The sequence below is a fragment of the Rhamphochromis longiceps genome, linkage group LG1 (genome assembly GCF_057381845.1).
Source record: "Rhamphochromis longiceps isolate RC_006_pf linkage group LG1, R_longiceps_female_GT1.1, whole genome shotgun sequence".
NCBI lineage: Eukaryota > Metazoa > Chordata > Actinopteri > Cichliformes > Cichlidae > Rhamphochromis > Rhamphochromis longiceps.
Window position 1 is genome coordinate 8,995,411 of NC_140557.1, and position 25,803 is coordinate 9,021,213.

The window sequence follows — 25,803 nt, forward strand, 5'->3', positions numbered from 1 at the left end:
ATTAAGTAAAAATACTGGTCAGTGTTCAGCCTGTCCACACGACATTTGCTCCACTTCTGAGGCGGGTCAGTTGTACAGTTATTGTAAATTGAATTATCAGGACGCTGGGTTTTATGGGAGCCTCGTGTTTTTAAGAGACACCTCAGTCCTCTTCAGAAAAGAATGAAAAGAATTCAAAGCGTAACATTGTGTAAATATGGATTAAAACATTTCAAAGGGTATAATAAGGTGCAAATGTATATTATTTAAAGTGTTTAAAAACCATTAGACTGTGGTATTAAAGGGCATGTGTTCATTTACAGTGTCTCCATTTGACTTTTCTTGCATATTTGCGATAATAAAAGGATGTACTGTATATCTGACATGTGTCACATTGCTCTCATGTTTTTGAACAACCCCCATAGGATGAGAAATTTCAACTGTCTGTCCTCTCTCACTGAACTGATGCAATCTCACCAGCCTTTCTCTACCCAGGCATGTGTGTGCTCCCCGTTCATCATTTTTGCAAAGGGGGAAGGTCGTCTTCAGGGCTGAATGGGCCGAGATCCTGAAAAAACCAATATGCTCCTAAACCCCAATATTTTGCACTGAGTTAAATGGTTTGGTCTTTTCGAAAATGCTTCTGCTTAATTAGCAGCAGAAACCTAGAGGGACTTTTCATAGTTGAGCAGCAGCGCTTGACTCAGTTTGTACTTAGCATGTGCAATGTTAGAAATGGAAATGAAGCAGGCTGAATTAGTAGTAGACTTTGGTAAAAAAAACCCCAAAAAAACCAGCATATCTCATTCTCCCTTGAAAATCTAAGAGGTGAACACATTGCTTAGTTGTTTTATTATTTGCATTTAGAGACATTTTAGAGTAAAAAACTCCTACCTACAAAATATGTTTATGCATACGCTGCCAGAATGATACAAAGATGAAACTGGAAAAAGTCGTCTTTTCAGTTTAGTAAACAGCTTATTTATTCCTTTACAAAATAGGTACAAATACATAAGTATTGTTTTTCACACAAACAGGAAATTTTCAAGATATATACAAGAGTTTACCAAAAATAACGTGGTTCTAATAAACACATAGTTTTGTAAACAATATTTACAAATCATCCTTACACTGAAATGTATTTCCTCCATCTGTTTACACAGGAATATTGTCCTAATATTTTGGCTAAAAAGCTGTAGTAGTAGTTGTTGTTGTTCTAGGAGTAGTAGTAGCAGTAGCAGTAGAAATGCCCTCCTGTGAAACGACCGGAAACCATAGAAATAATTCATAAAATCATCTGAAATCACTACAATAAGTACTGTTGTGCTTGTTTTTAAAACATGGTATTTTAGAGATAAAGTTTATGAAAATGTCTTGAGCATAAAAGCCAATCTAAAAAAAAAGCAGAACAGATCAAATATATTAATTGTTAAAAAATAAGTGTCTTTTGACAGAAAGTGGCAAATACTGTTTCTTTGCTATAATACAATGACAGCTTTCAGTTGTCAGGTAAAATAGATATCAAAAAAGTGCCGTCAAAATTTACAATGCACGACTTTTGCAAATGTCATCCATATTTAAATAAATTTCAAAATGACAAGAAAAGCTGCATAGAGGCCAAAATGTTTAGTTAAATAGCGAAAACAAACAACAACAAAAACCCATAATGAATGCCATTACATAACACATTAAGGAATAGGGGGATGAAAGTAATTATGACGAAAATGCAAGACATGTAAAAAGGACTTTCTGGTCAAATAGTGTTCGTCAGTCAGTGATATTGCAGAAAAGACAACAACAGAAACAAATCAGAGCCGCTTGCTTCAGTTTACCATTAGTTTGTTGCTGTGACATTATATTTTGGATCAAATGTCACACAAATATAAATGTTGTGCACTAAAACATCTCATGGATTAATTTGGCCATTCAATTAATTAAGTGAGGGTGTGGGTTGCTTTGAAATAGTTAAAAAGTGTTTTTGCCAAACATCAGTAATGTGCAGAAAGAACTATGAACGTGGATGATAGAGGAATGTCTGTTTTCATTCTCCCATGCCACTGATGCACTCAGAATAACAGCAAAATTGACCTTCATAAACCATTACTGTGGGCATGATACCATAAGACAAATTACAAACAGCTAGTCATAAAACAATGTTCACATTATGTGTTTAAAAAATACTGACTCACTCAACAAGGGAAACCAGTCTGAAACTGGTGTCACATAGTGCCGTATGTGTTTTTTTGTTAAATGACCTTTCAAGAAGGCTCAAGAGGCGTCTCCTTTGTAACAACACTCTACAGAATATACCATCTAAATTTGACTCTTTCAAAGCACATGGTTGTACAAAACATCAGGTTTCATAATATTGACACATGGATTATTCCTTTTCTTACAAAGCTTACATGTGATAAAAATATACATGCTGTAAAATAATTCAAAAAGAACTATTTACACATATAGTAAGGAAATTGAATTTACTGCTGTTATTTGGAATCTGGATGTTTCAGAATCATGAGTTGGTCTAGAAATCTGTAAAGTCCCACTTATTAGGTTCAGCTAGACTACATTCATTGAACTGTGTTCAACAAATAACTCATGGATAATATTGTAGGCTGTATCAATATGCCATTATATTTTCTTAGCCAAGGAAATTTCTACTTTAAGGTGGTTCACTGAAGCTTCTGCCAAGAATGTCAAACAAACATGGAAGAAGGTCTTGGTCAAGTCCTATGACGTAAACACATCATTCCTCTGGCAAATCCAACTTCAGCAATAGGAAATGATGGGGCCCTTAAACTGAATGATCTAACTACACACTGTGAAGCTAAAGGAGAAGACACGGAACACCAGTTTTATTTTTATTTTTTTTTCTGTCTATATCTCTCTCACTTTCTTTCTTGTTATTAAAAGCTACATCAAACATCACACTACAATACATATGGAGACACAGAGCTGAAACATTAGACCTGATCTGAAGGCACGTGGCTGGGAAGGAGGAGGAGGTGGTTGAGGTGGGCGCTGAGCGGAGCAGAGGCTACTTGAGCAGGGCACGGTAAAGGAGGAGCGAGTGGGCGGTCTCTCTCTCCTGCTCCATGTAGAAAATTAAGTCCCTGAGGTTGACACGAGTGATGCGCTGCCGTGTATACTGGCGTGATGAGGTGGATGGGGCGGATGAGCTGGCTGGGGAGCCTGCCGTACTGCCGGAAACCTGGAGACAATGCAGAGGTCGAAAGGTGAAATGAAATAACTCATACGATATGTCGATGCTTTTCATCAAGTGCTATATTATCCATGTAAAAGCCAGGTTCTGCAGTTCTGCAGCAGTAAAACAGTAAAACCCTCATCCAATTTAAGTAAAAGCGCTAAACACTTCAAGGTCATCTCCTTGTGCAGCCATACACTGTTCCCAGCACTTCTACTACATTTGGATTGCTGCCGTTTTGAACCCTTTTACTTTTGCATTTCAAACATGTATCGAGAGCTAACATCAACTTTTATACCATAATGGTTCAGCTTTCATATTGAGGTTGAGAGCTACATCTCGACAAGGCAAACTTGCTAGATTTTGTTTCTTGTGACTTCTTCCCCTAAAATAAAACTCAAATTGAAAGGTCTCTTTTATGACACAGTGGATCCATGCTTTCTAAACAAATGCAACGTGCATCTTAGAATGTGAGCATTGTAGCAGGCTGACATTATGGCTTAGTCACACTACAGTAAAAACATAACGGTCCCCTTGTAACTAAGAAAAGTTGGTGGTCAATATTGATTTTTTTTTGTGTGCATTTCATCACCAAAGAGTTTGGATGATCAACTGATTGCCCAGACATTACACATGCAAAACCTTCAAGCTCTGGGCAGCCACTTTGAATTGTGAGGCGACTGCATGGGTCGCCTGGGGGTAGGCAGCCTGTCTCTGAATTACTACAGTCCGACTCAGTCAGACTGCAATTACTTTCAGACAGATTGACAAAGATTTGCAAATAACTGACGTTTAATTTATAAATGCAAACAGATTGCAAATATTTTGCAGTAAATCTGGTTCCATCTGCACTGATAAGCACATCTCATCTGCAATGTGTCTCTTTGCAAAAAAGGGGACTCAACTCAACTGGTTGCCAGCTGGCTGTATTTTTGTTATATTTCTATATAACAAGAAGCTTGCCATGTGCCTATGCCATTCAGCAGATAAAGAGGTTTGCAATTTTGCATTAATTTATCACAGTTAATTGCCATATGGCCACACAGAGACCACGCAATTGCCCACTTGACCCCATTTAATCGCAAACTGATAGGTTGACGACAGATTTACTCAATCGTATTTTACTTTCTAGCAACTCATTTGTGACTTTGTAGGAATCATGCAGCTAAAAAGAGAAGAGAATACTTTTGTTTTTGAATGGCAAATTGTGATAAGTTAAATTGTGGTGTGTAATGATCGATTTTTGATCCCACATTGGTGTCTGTTTGTGTACTTTGGCTATGCAAAGAGAGGGATTGTGGGAATTCAACTAATGCGGCAGCTACATTGCATGTAATGTAGCTGTTGCCATTGGATGGTTGTTGTTTTTTTTTTCATTTAAAAGGCCAAAAGCATAACAGATGGCCAACTGGTTGAAAGGTTGGCTTGAACAGAATGGGACAGACAGTAAAGTCCACCACAAAGAAGACAAATTGCAAAAAAGACATCAAAGATAGCATATAGCTCAAATATAGACAGTTTTCATTATTTTTGGTTTCACCTCACTGCAAACAAGCTTTTTGTATGGCTTTTTTTTTTTTTACAGCTAAGCTAAACTCCCAACTTAACCTAGAGTAGCCCAGTTTACTGGTTGTTCTACGTATTTTTGACACTGTCCCTTGGTGACAGTGCAGCTACAGTTACAACATGTACATATGGGTCTGCAAAGCCCTGTATACCACCTCCTATCAGTGCACCACCATGCTGTGACCTCAACACAAACCCCAAACTCAGTATGACTTTTTTTATTGTTCCTTTTACTAAGAGTTTTTCCCTCACTTTCTTTTCTGTAAGTCTTTGGAACAGTTTCTATAGTAAAACACAAAACTGTTTAGAGTCAAGCAATATGTGGTTTCCATTCAGAAAATAAAGTAATCTTTGTTCAATGGCAAACACATTGACAGTATCAATAGTAAGGAATGTGGCCTCTAAGCAAGTATACACCTCCAATAAAGAAAAATAATCTGTCTTGAAGAGCTGGATGAGATCAAAAGACACACTAATAATGTCCAGATCTTCAGGTGCAGGCAAATGTTCAAAAACAAATTCTTTAAACTTACAAAACAAAACATTGGCAACATGCACCAAAGGCCACATTTTTGCTCATGTATGTTTTATGGCTCTTTACATTGCCTGGACTATGAACAGATTTTTCCTCTAAATAAACAACTCTGCTGACATAGATCTTAGCTGACGTTCCAGTCTGAAATGGAGACCTTGTTGTTTGTATTTGATCCAGGAAAAAGGAGAACGATAAAAAAACAGGGAGTGTATACAGAGGCTGATACAAATCAAGAGATGCATTTACATTTGGAAATGAGAAACACTGGGAAACAAATCCAGCGAGTGCCCACTTTTCACCCAGGCACAGAGAAATAAGACAGACATTTCAGTCAGGAACACCCTCTCATAATTACATTGATTGCACCACTCTGTAAACACAGAGTACAGACAGGCCTTAACTGCAAACATATGATGGGTATGAATTTACAAGAACAAAACCAAAGTCCCTCCAGTACCCACCCCCTCATATGCTTGTGTTTGTGTACAATGTATGATGATGCCTTGTCTCAAATTACCCTTAGAACACATTTTGTCCCTTTTTGGAAGCTGTATGATGATTGAGGCTCGCAGGCCACTTCTCCTGCCAACTTACCTCAACCACATCTAGGGGCAAGTGGGTACAGCATGCTCCTCAGCACCCTGGGGCACACCAGACCCTCACTTTGGGGAGCAACCCCACTTTAATCAGGTCAATCATAGCTGACCACACGTGAAAGATGGGCCTGCCTACTGCCATGCCAATTACTGCCACTCACAAGTAAGGTTGATGACAGGGCCACAGATTTTACCAATCAAAGCCATCCATCCACCACTGGCCACAGGCAGGCAGTCAGTGCTGGGGTGGTGCAGTGGCTAAAGTGGGTGATGGTGGGGTGGAGGGAGGCAGAAAGCACAGACAGATCATGGTCAACAGGTAGTGCACTGCAGATCCCAGAATGCCTTATTCCCTTTGGGGACAAGGGCAGTCGTAAGTGATTGAAATAATACAGGCAGAAAGTCCAGCGCTTATAGAGGAATTCACTCAAAACAGCCTCTCCTCTCCCCTCTGTCTTTATATGCTGTCGTCATAAGGAATGCCAACAACCCAAACAGTGGTATGTTGTTGTCAGTATCTATGGAGACCAATGCCTCTCACCAGTACACACAGGAAATAATGTTGCAGAGGAGGGAGGAGAGGGATGGGCATGGTAAACACCACCGCTAAACAAAGCAGATGGTGGAGTGTCAGTTAGAAAGGGAAGTGAGACATCAATGACTATTCGCTCCTTGTCTAGCAATTACACTGTAATTGTGTTTGAAATTCAATAAAAAAAAACAAAATGGTAGACTTTTGTAAGGTCATGGTGGATAAAAAGAAAACGTGAGCAGAGGAAAGAGTACGAGAGCAGAGTCACAAAGACAGACAGAGGAGTACAGCAAAAAGGAAAATCTCAAAATCAGCTTGGCCAAGAAAGATCCATGAGGCAAAAAACAGCATCTGTCATTTTATCTGTGATGGGCGCTCGGAGGCATTATGTCATATGACATATCCATCGTACAGAATGCGCAGGGATACTTCGATACATCTCTTCAGACATTTGACTTGTTTGGAGCGGGGGACAGACAGAAAAAACACAGAGAGTGCGGTGGATAGAACCTGAGGAGGGGAGAGCAGAGGCTTTAAAGCTCATCTGTAATAAGGCCTCTTTTGCTGGCTCTGGTCTTCAGCGACAGTGTGTTGACATACATGACAATGCGCCAATGGTCCAGACACATTATGTTACACTATTTAATTCCCTGTGGTTTCCAGCACATATGCGAATGCACGAAAAAGCAGAAAAAGCATGTCTAAATGTGCTTTATCTATCTTGCAATTAGCATAACACACTAAGTGGAAAATAATGAGAGAGGCACTGAAGCACAGGACAAGTCCTGCACATTCTTGGGTTGTGACCCTATAATAAGGCAAAAAATAGTTTCAGCAATTTCTTGTGAAGCTAAACTTCAGATTAGATTTATAAATAGAACATGAATGCATACTTTAAATGACTGAAGTAAGATTTACAGAAGTTATTCACAATAAATATGGCCTGATACCAGACAGAATTTTCAACTTGTTACACTCCATTTCCTTCGTAAGTTTGACAGTTCATCCCCTCTAACTGATTTATATGGGAGAGGAGATTTGATTTTCCCTAAACAATGACTAGAGACCACCTGAATCTAACATCGTTTTAAACCAAGAATGGTGCATAGCCACGTCAACACGCTGGTATCACTGTGATTTTAAGAGTGAACTGGAACATATTAAAACTGTTCCACATGTTCCTTCATTTATCTTTTATTTGTTTGTTTAGTAGAGAAACCCACTGTTTCATCTGAGCAGACAGTTTGGCAGAACACACAGATTTCAAGATAATGACAAAGGTAACAACAAATACAAGGCTTGTATTATTTAGTGTTATTATCTTCTTAAGTCCCAATGCAATTATAAAATTATGAGTGAGGACAGATTTCATGAAAATGACAAGGCTGGTGTGTTTGGACATTAATTTTTTTTCTACTTTTATATGATAATCAGAGATTCGTGGAAAAAAAAGAATATTTTACCAGAAAGGACAAAGTCAGCAAATCACAATTTCAGATTATCAGATCATATATGGACTGCAAAACTCACTTTAACTTTGACAGAACTAAAATGAATTCATATTTTGCTAAACTTACTTTCAATTCATATTTCTATTTACACTCTCTGTCTTTCTTAATCTTGCCCTTATTTTTGACTTATTATCTCCAGTTGAACAGTAACAGTAGTGGTGCTTGTATGTGTATGCAATTTACATTCAGTCCTTTACTGTTTAAGGGAAAGGGGGTAGGGTAGCGGTGGTGGTGGGTTTCTTGCTGATCTGTGTCTTTGAACCCTGAGTGGCACCTGTGCCTTGATGCCGAAGCCAATATTGGATTTGGCCCAGGTCACACCTTAGGGCGGTGGGTTAATGGCCCACTTTGCCAGGCACGCAGAGCTGCTCGGCCCTGCACAGTCCAACCTGCTGTCTCAGCACTCCACTCCTCACGGCAGAAGTTGCAGACAGAGGCTGGGTGGTGAGAGAGGGTGTACTGTATGTACCAGTGTGCGACAACACACTAACAATCACGCTGTATTAACTAAAACTGCAACATGGGGAGAAAACACCGCTTAGCTGTCATGCTAAAAGACAAATACTAGACTCTTGGTTAAGAAAAATAGAAGCTGTTCATAATACAACATTTATCTTTTACTTTGGTGGTGAGATAGCTCTTATGTCTAAGCCTCAGGCAATGAGGACATATATAGAACAACAATGATAGACTGCTGATAACATAGACAAATAAGCGAAGCAAAAGCTAAACCAAGTAGTGTTTTAAAGCTAAAAACTGGGCGGAAGTTAACGATAGCTGCTATTTAGTTATGAAAATTTTCTCTTTCATATTTCGGTCACTCTTAAGAGCACAAAGTCATGATTTAGTGCTCCAATTATATTTGCATTAGGTGTTTAGATCCTTTAAATTGGCTTGCAGGTCCTACTCCTGTTGGGCTTCCTCACATGATGAGTACCTGATGTGCTGACAAACTATCATGCATGCTGGTTGACTGAAGGCCTCGCAGATTTGCTGATTGACAAACTGAAGACCTGACTGTTGGGCTGACTGGCTCAGAGCTTGACTGACTCACTGACCAACCGACTCATTTACTGACTGAAGGGCTGACTAACTGACTGCCTGGTTGACTGACTATGTGCCAGGATGCAAAGCTTTCCCACATGTTTTCCTCCATGCTGCATTTCAGTTGGGGAACGCTGCCTCGTCCCTTCAGTGTTTACAGTGTGTAGCCCAGCCGTGGGAGTGCAGCCCCGCTTCATCTCCACACTCGGCCTGAAACGCCTCTTCTCCGGGCGCCATTAATCAGCAACAGAGACTTTCTCTCTCGCCTCTCCCTTTTCTCGCTCTTCTACGCCCACAGACATGCTGGATGAGGCCATTTTGAAAGAGTTAACAGATGTCGGCTGATTTGCCCCAGGCTTTCTGACATTGCCCGAGTGATGTATTTGATGTGGAGTTTATTCAGCTCTAATAAACGTATAAAGAATTAGAATAATAATTCACAGATGTACATACCCAGATTATATGCCGGAGCTCCCCTTTGAAGCAGACAAGGCAGCCAAGATTAACAGAACCAGGGGAAAGGATGAAAAGGGTTTTGGTTCAGTCCACCAATAATCACAGAGGTCAGAATGGACTAATACCACAGCTTTATGTTCATGCACTGACGCAGATGGCCTTTGTTCCTATCAGAGGTTTCTAAATAAGAGGCAGCCAGTGTCGCCATGCTTTCAAAAATGGAGGCGAGTGAAGCCCATTTGCTATATATTTCTTTTCTTGTCACAAACATGTTATTTTTAATTTGTCATTTTGTGAACAGTAAAAAGAAAAACTAAAAGAATAAAGGGTAAAACACAATGGGACAGGAGTGAGGTCTAGCATTCTGATCATGGCAAAAAGGATGAGGGAATTACTTTCAAAACAAACAACTTCCATTTGCTTCACAACTAAACAACAACAAATCTCAAAAATGGCCAGTTGCAGAGCATCTTAATACCCACATAAACCATAAAAACAGCTACACAGCTCCATGGCAATGCATAGCAACCGTGCAGAATTTCAGTCAAGGAGAAAGAAGGCAAAAAAACACCTTATTACTTCTAACTCCTGCAAGCCATTTTGGTCTCCAAAGGTTTTAGAGCGCCGCAGGCCATGTGTCTGCAGTGTTTCGGGAAATGACTTGCCTTCGCACGAACACTGCTATGTTCTGCAGCACTGCTGCCCCCAGCATCCCCGCTCAATTTCTGTTTAACCCTTTCCTGCCTTCCCTCACACTGACTCACTGCAACAGAGAGCTCACACCCAGCACAATACTGTCACATTGTTCAGCCTCCCACAACCAAAGCGAATCAGACCAGCTTTTTCACGAGCTAACACATTAACTCCACGTCTAATTTGGCTACTTAAGCATGTGATGGCTCTTGAATAACACGGTGCAGGAAAGGCGTAAGGTTACACGAGGAAGAGAAAGACGAAGTAGAAAAAAAAGTGCTCCATTCCACTTGATCTACTACAATGTGCGACACAGTTTGCACACTTGAGTGTGTATCAACGGTGGATTAAATCTGCAAACTCGTTGACACAACACATAATTAAAACATCTTGCTCGAGGTCAGGAATTTTCTAATTAGTAGTGTACTGACAAAGCTGCAATTCCATCGCCCTGAGTCCACAGGTTACTGCTAAGATGAAAGCCGACCCCGGAGCACTATTCTGCAGGGCTGCTCATACAATTCCTCAGAAGACAGTCACAGGGTCACCAAGCTAAACAGTCTGCTGCACCCGGAACCTTACTTCCAAACAAAGAACTTCAAACTTTCCTGCCTGGAAACACAATCTTGCTTTTGTTTCCCCTCTCTCTTTCTTTTCAACCTGAGAGAAACAAAAGATTTTGTGAAGGCAACTAGAGGAAGAAACCATAACACCGTTTTTAATCTTTTTAATTAAAATGCTCTAAGCCTGGCTAGCTGAACAACTTGTTAAATAGTACAAAGGCTTTATTAGGTGGGGCTTTGTAGCTTAAGTTGGCAACCCCGCTTAGGATTTGGGGGTAATAACATTTGTTCACATATTGCCAATTATTATCTGCTAAATGACAGGAAAGCCATATTGTCCACAACCAGAGTAGTACACCAGCAGAACAGCTAACATAACAAGGATCCAGATGGTGCGTTTGTTGCTGTTGTGATTAATAAATGTTTTATTTGTCTGAAGATCATAATCCAACCAATAACCCACCAAGCAATGTGTTCAATGTCTTGCTTCTCTGGCACTTTCTATAGTGAGGCACAAGTGGCTACGAAACTGCTAACAGCCTCCCTGATAACCTGGACAATTAACACAGGCCAAGTATCTTTGGCTACATAAAGTATCAGAAGTAGAACTTTTTCAGCATTAAATATTCAAGGCGTTTCATATATAAAATGAACCCAATTAGAGTTAAAATAGGAGAAGTGTAATGAGTCTCTAGTCAGAATGCTTGTCTTCAGAACTACTCGCTAATGAGCCCTTGTTGGTTTTACACACTTTACTTTCAATGGTGTGGCACTGTCATTTCTGCTGGTTTTTAATTTTTAATTCAAGTTGAATGAGAGGGTGGTGACTGAGTTAATAATCAAGGCACCGGGGTGTTTTGCAGCCGATGGATAGCTACGAGAAGTTGCCAAATGAGGCTTGTGGTCCACCCTTTGATGTCTTTGCGAAACGTTCCAAATAGGAATAACCAGTTAACAAAAGCCTATCGGTTCAGAATGGTATCAAACATAAATGACCATACTAAGAAGAACGCATCCTGCAAATGGCCTAATTAGGGAAAATGGTACACTAGCAAAATAGCATGGCACTGAATAACACAGAACCCATGCGCAATAACAGACACTGACTCAAGCACAGGATGAGACACGAAAAGCAGCACAACAGTTCCCGCTGCTCGGCAGACATGTGCTGTATCCTGAGCTGTCAGTCTTCACATAAATCCTCATATGAGCAGTGACACATTTCACTTACAAGAAAAGGAACACACCAAGGAGCCACAGTAGATTTGCAGATGTAGGGTTTTAGAGAGCACATCTATGGCAGAGGTTCGCGCTATGAATCGGCCCTTGATCTTAAATTGACATTAATGGGGCCATTTTTGACATCACTTAGCCATCACAGGCTCGTTCCCGTGCTGCTGACACTGGTCCCCGTGCACCTGATGCAGCGCCTGCTAAGATGAGCAGCAGGAAAATGGCTGTCTGAAGAGCAGGTCTGATTAAAATCCACGCTCTTCAGGGGAAAGAGTGGAGTTTCATGTTTTATATAGATGGCCCAGAAAGATGAACCAAAACTTAAATAGAGTGTCTCTGTGAACATTCGTGACCCCCAGTGTCACTGTTTTTTATCCAAAAAGCTGAAGGGGAGAAGCTGCCAAAGTTTTCTAAGCTATTCTGAAACAAATCTCTTTACCAGTCTGGGGATTTATGGTGTTAAATCAACTTACAGTAAAGTTACAGTAAAATGCCCGACTTATATTGTACTTCTACTAGTTTTTTTGTTAAGCAAAAAAGTCTTTTGACTAACAATATGGTATGTGACACTTGTCGAAATTCAAATCGTATAGAGTAATATGCAATTAATTTAAAAAATCCAGATGTGTGGGAGGCAAACGGGGTAAAAATGGTTGGCAGCTTTGCAAAATTTCAACGCAGTTAAGGAGCTCCTCATTATGGTTCTGTTGGCACTTTTCTGGAGGCCTCATTCCTCCCATCAGATTGCTCTTCCACAGGCCCAGAAGGCTTACTTCCTACCTGCACAGCATTTTGGCAACCTGCTTTATTATACCACATACAACAGCATCCTTTCCCAAGCAGCTGTGTGTATATATGTGTGTATAGTGCTTATCTACATATTGACTTGGTATAAATCCACACTCTTGTCTGCCATAATAATTACACATCTTGTAAAAGAAAGTACTCAATTCTTCCTGCACCTGAGGCGGGCAGCTGCAGGAGCTACCCTTCGGCGCCCAGCAAACACACCTCCGGCGCTGCCTGGTATCCAAACAGCTTCAGCGTGCACCCAAAGCCATTGCCTTCCATGGTGTAATGGCGCCTTTCTATTAGATTCCAAGTGAAGAGAAAATGCCAACGCAAGCACTGGTAAATGTGTTTCTATGTACTGCAGGAACAAAGCAGTTAGGACCGGCTGAACAGGTAATAAAGACAGCAGGGGCCTGTTTTATAGTTGTCAATGAGTCAAGACCACACACGCATAACTGCACATACCTCGATACAAATGTATACGCAAACACACAACAAAGTCATCATGTGTAGTGACAGAGGCCAGCCCAGGAGGTATGTTTGCATTCTGTGGCTCTCTGGACCTTGTGGTATGTGTATATAAAATTTTTTTCCAAAGGCCAGACAAGCCTTTTAAAGCCAAACCACATCTCATTGCTCAGAAATGCCGTGACATGTAATCAAAATGCTGATGCGGACGATAGGGACCATAGCCAGCTATTCACAACTCCCCCAAAGTTCTATCAGTGGAGGCCGTTCATTAGTCCAACAAATACATAATTTATGCAATCTAAAATATACATGTGATCATGAATCAAAATGGGAATGAGAGGCACAGAAACACTGAAGCTTTCTGATGATGCCAATTCCTTTTTTTTGGAAAAACGAGAAGTGGTCAAATGTTGCCAAACATGCCCAACCGCAGCATCTTTGTTCTTCTTAGAGGCTAAACCAAAGCCAGCCCTGGCAATATTAAAAGTAGCAGCAATCTATGGTCATTACAACTCTTTTCTTATTCAGACAAGATTGTTTTGTATTTGTCTATTGTCTGTGTCGTAGTCAAGTACATTATTAAACTCAGAATACGCCATTGAGCAGCAAATGTGGAATTTACAAGACGTGCATGTAAAACATATTAAGCCAACCTGGGAGACAGTAGGTTAGAGTGAATGACACTTGACACAAAAAAGAAAATGCAAAATCAACAGGAGCAACATATGCCGACATCAAAAACAGTGAAAGAGCCATAAGCCTTTATCCTTTCTTCATTCAGGGCTCATAACATCTATGTGCATGGTGATGTCTGAACTCTGCTGAGATTATTTGTCAAAAATGCCTGAATTTCACAGTTAATTGGCCTCCCTAATTAGCACAGGATGTCTAATTCCCATTGCAGTCAGTGTGCTAAATGGTAAAGCTTTAGCAAGCGGATGCCATTCCTTTTCATTTGAGCAGAGAGACTCCCTGTGCAAACCGAGCTACACTGTACATTACACACTCAATGATCGATTCTAAATCTTAATTAGGGAAACGACAAACAAGCAATGGGACTTAATGAACTGTGTACCTTGTCAAACAGCTGGCTGATTATATTTATTGAGATATATGTTAAATTTAATGATTTGGGCAATTAACTGTTAGACCCCCTCTGTAATCTCTGAGGGACATAAAGAGGCCAGGGAGTTGAGCACAAGGGCCAGAGACCTAATGGAAAGCAGCTGACAAATATTTGTCGTCCCCAGAGCGCTGAAATAGGCATCGGCGACTCAGAAGACCTTGTGCTTCAAAATGAAGATGTCATATACAGGGAGTCAACTCCCTTGTCTGCTTCAATCACTAGTGCTCCTGGTTAACACAGCTCTGATGGTGTAATAAGACATGTTTCAGACACTCCTAGCTTTGCTGGGACCTCAATTCATTTAATGATGTGAGATGTTCTGCACAAACAATACAGAAACATAACAAAAGACATCTGAAAGTGTGCACAGCCTTTATTATCAGTGTCGTTTTTTTCACGCCATCCATTTCTAACTTTTTTTTCTAAATTGGTCAAATGGAAAGCAGTGAAAAGCGAGGAAAAAAAATTAAGCTGAGCCGAAAAGTGCGACTTGGATTTAATATTTTATAATTGCCAAGGGACATTCTAAGATCAATGAATTTTTGCCCGGGACACACATCAGAAAGAGATGTACTTCAGTCTTTTTAGGGAACATTGGTCTATTTAATTCCAGTGTCTGATGCATGTGAAATATGCCTTCCATGGCCTCCTTCTTCTTCCCCAGGCACTGCTGCAGGCAGACATTACCACTTTTAATGGGCCGCCATGAGAAGAGGCAAGTCAGCCAATAACCCATCCTCACTAATGGATCGCCTTGTTTGTTCTCTTTTACCATTTTCAGAAGCTAATTTTAGATGTTCTGTTTTCCTGTTAAAATACAAAATAAAGGACACTGTATCACAACAACATTTTAACAAAAACAATGAAACAGATGAAGAACAGCAAGGGAGCTGTAACAGATATGATATTTATGCATGGACATTCTCTGCATGTAAATCATGTGGTTGTTCATCCAGATTATGAAGGGTAGGTATTGTGTAACTGAAAGCCATAACAGGGCCTGTCTCAGAGAGGGGGGTTACAGAAAAAGGTTTCAATGGGTTGCAGTAACAAAGTCAGACTTGACTTATGGTGGGTAGAAAACGGCAGTAGCTTTTAGGAGTGGTAATGATCAGCTGTTTGATCGGTTTAAGCCTGGGACTAAAATATCTGCTTGTCTGGATTTCAATTTTGCCTCAACCTTTAACTTTTTAAATATATCTGAAGCTTCAGTTTTAGTTACAGATGTACACATTTTTTGTAGACCAAGCGTGAATAATATGAATTTACACCTGCTGATACTGATTACTGATATACATAGTGATATACATACTATTATTAGTATGTATATCACTAAGTTAGTAGTTAGGGAATATAATTAACATCAATCCACCTCACAGTTAAGCTGATAAAAGGCACTGAGTCGACATGGCTGGTTAAAATATGCATCAAATATCTATGGTAAAGCTGACGCCCAAGATGTGTTAGGACATGTTTTTGGTTTTGTTTTCAAAATTAGGACAAGTTCAGTTCTGCCTACCTGCTCAACCAGTGTGATATTAATATAATACTGACAATAACCATGATAGGTGAAAATTAAAGACACTAACATTGGCATCATGTTAATAATAGAAAGTAGATAAAATCACATAAATTATAATTTAATTGTTCTTTCTATACTGCTTTCTACAGAAACGTATAAATCCCCGAATAGCATTTTAAGTGTAAAACACACAATAAGGTTGGAAGAAATGGAAGGAGTTCTGTTTAACTCCCTCATGAAGGTTTGTACAATGAAACTTGTTATGTTCATGTTATAAGAATAAAGGCATTTTAAATTATATTTTTAGAAATAGTGACTTGGAGTTCTTAAATATTACCTCGATTAAGAGCAATATATTTTTAATTTTTCTAAAAACATTAGAATAATGTGATATTTGTAGTAAAAATAACATCTATCATGATAGATTATACTAAACTTAACAATTTCTACCTTTTTAAGCAGTTTATACTATTATTTAAATTTCAAGGGTTCGTTTCCACATATATTCCCACATATATTATTAAATATACAAACAACTGTAAATGTATGTCTGTAGGTTACACAGAAACTATTTCTGGCAGAAAAATAGGAAAGTGCAAACTAGTATAGTTCAACTATTACACAGTGAAGATTGTTCTAAATTATTTAGCACCGACCTATGAGTGGAGAGGAATTGCTTACAGGATGCGTGATGTGCACCTCCATAAAGTCGTTGTTCTATGCTCTGATCAGGCATTTCTAGCATCCAATTGTAGTTTGCCATCTCCATACATACAGCTACTCTTCCTCCCGTCTTGGCATTCTTCTGCCCTCCTACCAGCATCTTTACTATATTTTTCTTCTTTTTTCCACGGGATCAAACCTAAACCTAGACCGCTGACAATGGAGTGCACATAAAATAACAGTGAATGACAACAAACCTAAATACATAGCAACATTAAAATGCACTCCTCCTTTGTAATGCTAGTGCTGTGCTGCAAAAGGCAATCAGGGTTAAATCTAACAGCATCGCAGGAGGTCCTATAAATAACGACAGTAAGTCACACAAAGGCACAGGAGTTTCTTAAGTGAGCCATAACAAAAAGAACTCTCTATGTATGCCTCTCCAGGGCTCCACCATGTAAGTTTCAGAGGCTCTATGTTGACAACTTTATTAGCAGCTCTTGCGTTCTCGAGTCATTCGATGCCATTCTCACATGTTAAGAATAAGAAACTTGAGGCTCGGAGTTTCCATCTCCTCCAGGATGGAGGAAATATAAGCAGCACAGAATGGCAAAGAGTGATTGAGGCATTTTCACTGCCTATCCCTATGAGTGGTGAAAGCGTAGGATGAGGAGTGTGGGTTTGCACAGTGCGGTATAGCACAGCATGGGGCCCACGATGTTAGGCTGTCCCCACGTCCCTGGCCAGCAGGCTAGCTAGAGAGCCGCCTCCATAGCAGCGAGGCGGAGGGGGAAAAAAATGCAGCAAATTTCATTCTTCAGAAATTTAATTATATCAAGATTAACAAGGGAGGTAATTAATTTCTTTAAGATGGGTATCTTTTAAGTGCCTGGGGCTCAACTTTGTTGTCAAAACTGTATATTTAACCATTATTTCAGGGCAAAGTTTTAAAGGCAGAAATGAGGGGGATATCTACTTTGGCATGAATATGAATATATAGAAGCTTCTTATCTAAATAAGGAGACTACTGTGTTAAAACTACCATGTACATGTATAGATGTATGCTCTATTTAGGAATCACTAACAAAAAGACATTGGAACTTTATAATTATATTTTCAATGTAAAGTATATTGAGCTAAACCTTTTATTTTTTTAATCAACTGGTTGTAGTTGTAGGGAAAAGAAAAGAAGGTGATACACCCATATGAGTAAGATCTTATATGCCCCCTAAATACGTTCAATATGTTTAAATATGTAGAGGTGTAGAAACAAACAGGAAACAGGCTATTGAGAAATAAAAGTACACTAAAGTTTATTTTAATCCTGCCATCATGTTAAAACAGGATAAGCAACTGCACAAATATTCATAACTATTATCCTAAAGCAAGAGGCCATAAAGAAGATAACAATTTTTGAAGTTTATCAAAATCTTTATTAGAAATTTGTGCTTATTTATCATCTTAGCAGCACTGGTTTCATGTAAGGCAATGATGGTTGGGTAGTCATTTTGCTATTCCGACCCTTTAGTGCTGACTGAGATGTCTCAAAAACTGTTGGTCTGCCATTAAATGCTGGACATGCATATAAAATGCCCAGAGGATTAATCCTAAGACTTTGATGATCTTGACTTTTCTTGAATTTCTAGTTAAACATTTTCATATATAACCATGGTGGGAAAAAGTAGGAACCCGAATTACAACTTTGTGATCCTGTGACCTTTCCTGCAGCACCTCCAGCAGTAAAAGGTTTTACAAAATTTCTCAGTATCTCAATATCTGCTGGATATGTACATGTACAAAACTGAGTACAAACATTAGTGGCCCCCAAAGAAGCAGTCCAGAGACTTGGTAACAACAATTTTCATGTGGTGTATATTAAACACGCATGGAAGGTGTATCAAAAAAAAAAAAATCATCCAATGTCAGAGTTTTTTTAATTCTACAGTTGTTCACCGGTAATGACTGAAACATGTACTATTAAAAGACGGGATTCGTGACTTTCAGGTGTTGCCGGTAGGTTGCATAACAACAGCAGTGCCTGAAGTGACTCCAGACATGCTCGCAAACGTATGTGACAAGTGTGACTATTGTATGGAGGTATGCCATCCCTTGCAAATCGGTCTATTGTTACCTAGAACTAAAATGCTGGACCTCTGACTATGATTTTAAGCATTTCAGGTCAACTGCGTATCTATTGATTACATGAATTTCATGTTTTAATGTTTCACGTTAGCTCACAATGGAACTGAATGGGAGTGGAAAGAAAAGTATTTGATATAATTAAAGCAAAAACCAACAGTTTTGTCTTTCCATGATATAGCTGTATTTTAAATGCTTTAACCCACAGAACATAATGTTAAAATCCTAGTGGATACAACTGTGCTCCGCATTGTGTAGGGGAAAAGAAAGTTGGCTAAGTTCACCGTGTTAAAGCTCTCAAAACGGATGGCATCTGGCCAAAAAACCCCTGTAACCATTCGGAAGACTCAACTCTGTCTCCTTTGTGTCCTCACTAGTAGAAATACTGAATTGCCTTGAGACGTAAAGTCAAACTAACATTAAAATCTTCTTGACATTATGAAACCAATAGCAGCCTCTCCGTGCCCTCTTTAATCATATTTATGTAGTATGTAGAGAAGGGGAGCTCACACAGGAATCCTTATGCTTCACTGCATCCTCACAGAAGTCATGCTAAAGTCGTTGCATTCGTCTCAGATCCCACCCTTACTTGCATTAGAGGTGAAAAAAAAATCTTAGAAATGCAAGAGCTAATCAGGGGTTAATGTCAAGGCTCCCAGTGGATTTAACAACAGGCTCTGTTTGGTTAAGGGCAAAAACAGAGCTCCACAAGAAGGTTAAGTTAGCTGTCTTTTCCATTAAAACCGTCCACTTGGTGTATGACTCGGAGAGGAGCAAAAGGAAGGTACAAAACAGGAGGCAGCTGCTGTGACTACATTATATTTGCTCATTACTGCCCCTGCTCCTTCAACATTAGCAAGTAGCCACGACTTTCCAACCATATACTAACCCCAACAGATTCTGGACAGAGAAGGGAAAAAGATGGAAAGGAAAAAGCGATGAGGAGGAGGAGCAAGTGTTTTCCTTTATGCTGTGCCTTCTACAATCATTCGGTTGGCCTGTCTCCTTCTTAACCAAACAGCCTGGTTGGTCGTAGTCCTCTGAGTCCTTACACACCCCCTCCAGCTCCGGAAGCCTTGTACTCTCAGAGTTTCCTGTTTGTCTGGTTGAAGACCTGGACATTTTACTCCCAGGCGGCACATTGGGAGGGACATTGGAGGAGGAGGAGTAAGCAAAGGAGAAAAGCACAAGAGAGAAGGACAGAGGGGAGGTTGGCGGGCGAAGGCAAAGGGAGAGACACTGAACACTCCCGAGTTGGGATTGATTTACTTCATTAACCGAGATTACAAGTTTAACTTACAAACCAGAGGTCAAAATTTCTCATTAACAAGGGGACCGTGGAGAACCTCGGGGCTTGGAGACCACTCTTATTACTGACTACACATTTCAATCTGTCTTTGATGTTCCATGTCTGCCTTTCTACCCCCTCTTTCCCCCTCCTATTTTTTGGCAGCGAGGTTGATTTTAATTGTAGCTATAGAACAGAGCATAGTTTGCCTGTAAGCCAGCCTCCACATCTGTAGTGAGTGCAGCTTTAGTGATATTGGGTGCAGTCCATAGCTTGGGGCTAATTTTAATGGTCCCCCCCCCTCCCTCCTTCATTGGAGACTCAGATTGTTTTCCACGTGATTCCTGTTAATTTAGCTGGAGGAAAGGGCATCAGTTTTCCTTGTGCTTTTCCCCCTCTCTCCCCATGCCTCTCACTCTATTGCCTCACTCCTTCTTTCTGATCTACAGCCTCAAAGAAAGAAGGTGAAATGAATTCAAATGGAAAAATAGACTGTGCTCACTATTAAATCGCTCGCCTACCTTTGTCCCTCGCATTGCGCCTGGTTGAGACAGATAGGAGAAAGCCAGTGTGGCTGTACAAACTGGGGCAATTTAGCTGCTATTGTCGCTTTTACGTCAACAAACAAAGCTCTTCCTTTGATGTGATAAATGGCCTAAGTGCCTGGATGATAACTCAGAGCTCATAAATGTGTCAAGGATGTTTCAAAGCTCTGAGCATGTTTAACACTGCAGGACATTGTGCACTGAGGCACAGTTTACATCGCAGAACCTTTAATGCTAACCTTAGATGTACAGAGGAGCCTCTGCCTATCATAAGCTAGCAAAACTGCAGCAACTCAGTTCAGACAGGATTCACCATATGAGATGAGAGGAGATCACAACATACAAAAATCAATGGGTGGAAATGAAACAGTAAAGTGTTCAAATCGTATTAAATGTGTTAAAGGACAGAGTACAGAGGGTGTCATGGAATAATCATTATAAACAGAGCTATTTTTGGCTTGTCTGTCTCTCATCCTTTATTCACTGAACTCAAGTCCGTAAAGGATGAGAGACAGACAAGCCAAAAATAGCTCTGTAAAAGCTGTAATATATCTATACCATCTTACCAGCTTTTACATACAATATACAAATGTTGGTGGCTGGAGAAAAGAATTGAATATGGAATAGAGTTGACTTTTGTGTAGGATGCAGTAGTAATGTGTAGAAGTAATGATCCTAAAAGTTAATTCCCTTTCATTCTATACTTGTTAAAGCATTCATGAGGCCAAAGGTCATTTCTCCATACAACTTCAAACACCCTTTGCTAGCACACGTCATCACAAACTCCTAAAACTGGTAGCTCACCCTTGACTTTTGTGTTGAACCTGTGTGTGCAGATAGCTGGGTAAGGGTTGTAGGATCGGAACAATTAAGCTGGAGGCAGAGTTGGAGTATGTGCGCCTGAGCACCCTCTGCCTGTGTGCTGACCCACCACTGGGGCCACAGCAGGCCCTCTTCCAGCAAGCCAGCCAGCAGCCGCAGCCATTGGTTCCTTGGAACTAATCCACCCCGAGGAGCCCTGTAAGACCCCCTTTGTTCCCTCCTGCAGACTAGATCAAGCTGGAGACAGACACTCCAGTCTTGACTGGCTATCAATTTCACAGCTTCTAGCGATCTACATCCAGGCACAGGCCCAACTGCGGCCAAGCCGCCATCACATTAAAGGTGATTGAAAGGGGGGATCGGGCTGCGGGGAAAGAAGCAAAATTGTGTCACGTGAATTCCGTCACAGTCCAAACAAGGTGGAAAGGTGGTCTGTTTAGTGAAAAAATAAGCAGGAGTAAAGGAATATAAAAAAAGCGGATTTCAGCAGGAGTTCTGCCTCTCAGTGAACAGAACAGGATCTCAACAAGGCCATTATCTGGCTCCTAATTTGAGCTCTGGCACAGCACTGAAGGGCTGCCTTTGTCTAGGATTAATGCGGAAAGCTCAGGATGCGATGTCAGAGGGAAATAATCAGCGTGGGCCCTTCATAACGTTGGCTGCTTGTGCTCCTGGCCAGGGCCCCCGGCTCATTTTTGTGGAGATGAAATCTATGACAAGCCCCTCAGTGAAGCTAAGAGCAGGCAACAGTCCAGTAACACCCACAGGCCTCCAGGCATCCTGTGACCCCCTTAGAAAAGTCACATTCACTTTGCTCTGGAGAAGGGAAAGAGAACGCCGCAGGCGATTCCAGCCCATGTGAAATGAAGAAATGTGAGGAGGTGAAAACGAAGTGAAAATAAGTTAAGATTCCTCCTCCGCCCCCTCTGCAATCACTCCAGAGGAGGGGCACACTGTGGCTTCACTTTATTATGCCGTATAATTAAACATATACAGGACATTAAAAAAGGGAGAAAAACATAAAAAAGCCAACAACTCTGCCATAATGTATATTCATGTTTATGTTGTGTAACTGCATTTAGGGAAACAGTTTGAAAATTCAGGGTTGGTTTTTTTTTTTTCTAATGCAGCATGAGGTCGGGGGCTAATACCCATCAGGGTAAAACATTCTGAAAGAGGTTGGCACTGTACTCAAGGACCAGAAATAATGCTTTTATTTTGTTATTTATGCTTTTTTACCGTTTGCATTACCATGCTCCTCTGCAGCATATTGCTGCTAAGCGAAGGATGTGAAGATGCAACTCGATAAGCAGGTTATTAAAATGACCAATTGACATTCAAAATTCAGGCTTATTTTAGATTCATCATATTTACAGATGAATATGTGGAATTTAAATATTTCCCAGCTGCGTAAAGGAAAAATATGATTTGGTACAGCAACTAGGCATGACTTCATGTATAACCCTGTGCTACAGAAATGTGATACTAAGGTTGTTGCTTTTGGAACCTGTAACGGAAGAGTTTTCTTTGTAATACCAGAGTTCAGGTTAATTAAAACCATAACAGGCAAGTCACATAGAAGTGTGTCGCTGTGCTGTCTGTACAGTGCAGATATTTCCTTACATCCATCATTTCATCCTTCCTAACTTTGAGTGAAACAGGTTGAGTCTTCAGATGTATCTCTAAACTTAAATCATTCTTACCAGTAGAAGAACACAACTGAGCTCAAAGATAAAGACAGGCATAAATAAGACCAACAAAACTAGTCTGCAAGACAAACCTGCTTCCTGGTATTTCAAGAAAAGTACTGACTCATCACTCTAAAGATTAAGATTTTATCCTCTTTATTTACTCACTCCTTGGACATTTCTTTGTAGGCAATCATCGCTGATCATTTGATGCACGCCACAGGCCCGACTGTTTTTGAAACGCTCCGTTTCATTCATCTGGTAATGAAAATTTGGCCCTCTGCTAAACTGTTCCTCTGCTAAAAAAATGAACTACCTGGCTCAAAATGTTCATAATATGTATTAATATGAAATAAAATGAATAACTTTAGTGCAAAATGACAATAACCCTTTTGGCACCCATATAAACCTCATGTGAATGTCGCACGGTCAATGTGGCTTGTCATTGCTACTCTCGACGCCTGTTGTGTCAGTAGTTCTAAAACCATGCCTGCTTCCAGTGTTGGGAAGGTTACTTTTAAAATGTATTCCACTACAGATTACAGAATACATGCCCCAAAATGTATTTTGTAACGCACTCTGTTACGTTACTCAATGAGACTAACGTATTCTGAATATTTTGGATTACGTAATATTTTATCATGCTTTTACAACTACATGAATGTACTATTGCTGTGTTTTTTTACTATTACAGAAGGCTACTCACCATACCAAAACCAACTAGATTTTTAAATCTTAATATAAATGAGTAACAGTAGGATGGACATTAGGTAAAGCTGCACTTTTTGCAGCGATCTCGTACAGAAAACTATTCCGCGTGTATATAAAATATGTCCGCGTCTCCGAACTGTAGTAAAGGGACCTCTGGCTAATATGTCGGGTTCGTGTTGGGCTCGTAGCCGAAAACTAGCTTTACTTTGTTGTCTGGGTCAACTTTGCTAGCGAGAGACAGAGAGAGGCATTGAAAGGCTGCTCCAACGGAACTTATTGTTTAGGAGAAAAACACGAACACAGTGTACAGTTGAGTCTTAACAGCTTACTTACAGCTGGGCTACGCTGCCCATGAGGCTACATTCTTTAGGGCTATGCCTGTAACACTCTGCCTATTGCCTTCATATTAAAGAATTTTTGAACAATAATTTTAAAAAATATTTTCATTATGCGGGCCGCAAGTAGAGGTGACATAGGCCGCGAGATTGAGACACGGGCATTAGAGCCTCTTAATGTGTGTTTTGTTTGGCTTTCCAGTAGGGCTGCACGATTAATCGTTAGAAAATCGCGATCTCGATTCATACTTATGTGCGATCTCATTTCCAAATGACAACGATTTAAAAAAAAAAAAAAAAAAAGACGACGACAACGACGATTATACCGCATTTTGATCAGGGACGTACTCTGCATGAAAACAAGCGCTCACTCTTCCTGCTCAACAAATGACAAGGGCGGAGCCTTATACCACGTGATACAGAAGCTGTGCTGTGTGATGCTAAAATCAGCAGGGAAAAAACAACGGAGAGCACGTTGTAGAGCATTTTGCTCTACAAGGGCCTGATATCCACTTATGAGGACATTATACTGCTACTGTTCTATCAACATTTTAAACAAATATCTTCATGTGGCTCTTATTTTTCTTAAAAACAAAAATAAGGTAAAAAAAAAATAAAAAATCTGGTAATTCTTTGTTTTTATATTCATTGGGCCCCAATATGACCAAATATGAAAGAGAAATTAAAAATGCATGCCGTGGAAGAGTTCGGGTCTTATGAGGTTAATGAGAGAAAATAAAACAACTGAATTTTTAAAAATGCTCTTTGTGCTTATAACATATTAAAATTATAAAAACGATAATAAAAGTCTAAAAACAACTGACCAAGAATAGTCACAGGTATCACAGCTGGTTTATTTAACGTTTCCTTTGGCGTGTGAGGAGACGTTGACATGCAGAGTTTAAAACAGTCCTCATTTTGCAGTGGATGACTTTTCAGCTGGAGGAATAAATTCGTGGTACTGCTAACTTTTGCGGCAATCGTTTTACGGGATGTTTTGCAAGTTACCGCATCTTGTTCAACACCCTCCATGTGAAATCCAAATTCCCTCGCTTGTTTGAAACTTCCGCTGTCGCCATATTTTCCCTATCTGGTAGTATATAAAACGCATGCTCAGTGTAGTCTGCCAGGTAGACAATTTTCTGGTTGGATTAATGATGCATTTGAAGTGTGTGGGAGAAAAAAGAACTCACAGTAAATTACATGCAGACAGCTTAATATTGCCATGGCTATTTATACTGGATGGTTACAATAAAGCTATTTTAACAAGCATACATTGAAAAACTCGCAATACATCGAGTATATTCAATGCATCGTCCACCCCTAAACAGAAGGTTGGAAAAACATTGCTTTGATGAGTCTTGGTTTTTGCTGTTACATTTGGATGACATGATCAAAATTTGGCTTAACTAAGATGAAAGCATGGATCCATCCTGTCTTGTATCAACAGTTCAGTTTGGTGGTACAATGATGTTGTGGATATTTTCAATGAACACAACTGGGCCCCTTACCACCAACGGAACAACAGTTAAATGCCTGCCTGAATAATCACCACAGTATACCCACCTTTGATGGCTGCTTCCAGCAGGATAACGCATCAAAATTTAGATCATGTCAAACTTTTTTCAGCACAACTGTAGGGTCATAATTTGTATTAGCAGATATGACCATCGCAATGACCGCAAGCTCATTGCACTCAAATGGTCTTCACTGTAGCCAAATTTATTCCAAGAAAGCACTTAGTGGTAAAGTTGAACAAGAGAATTGAGAGTCACATCATGAAATATA

The 25,803-nt window shown here is 40.0% G+C and overlaps 1 protein-coding gene across 2 annotated transcripts in view; it reads right to left on the reverse strand.

Annotated features, from left to right (window-relative positions):
- Positions 1-937: 937 nt before the first annotated feature.
- LOC146678249 (transcription initiation factor TFIID subunit 4) overlaps positions 938-25,803 on the reverse strand; it is a 104,814-nt gene continuing 79,948 nt past the window's right edge. For both annotated transcript variants that reach the window (XM_085423697.1, XM_085423932.1), the window contains one exon: positions 938-3,190. In XM_085423697.1, the coding sequence (XP_085279823.1) occupies positions 3,017-3,190 (174 nt within the window). In that variant the 3' untranslated portion in view covers positions 938-3,016. The remainder of the gene's footprint in view (positions 3,191-25,803) is intronic.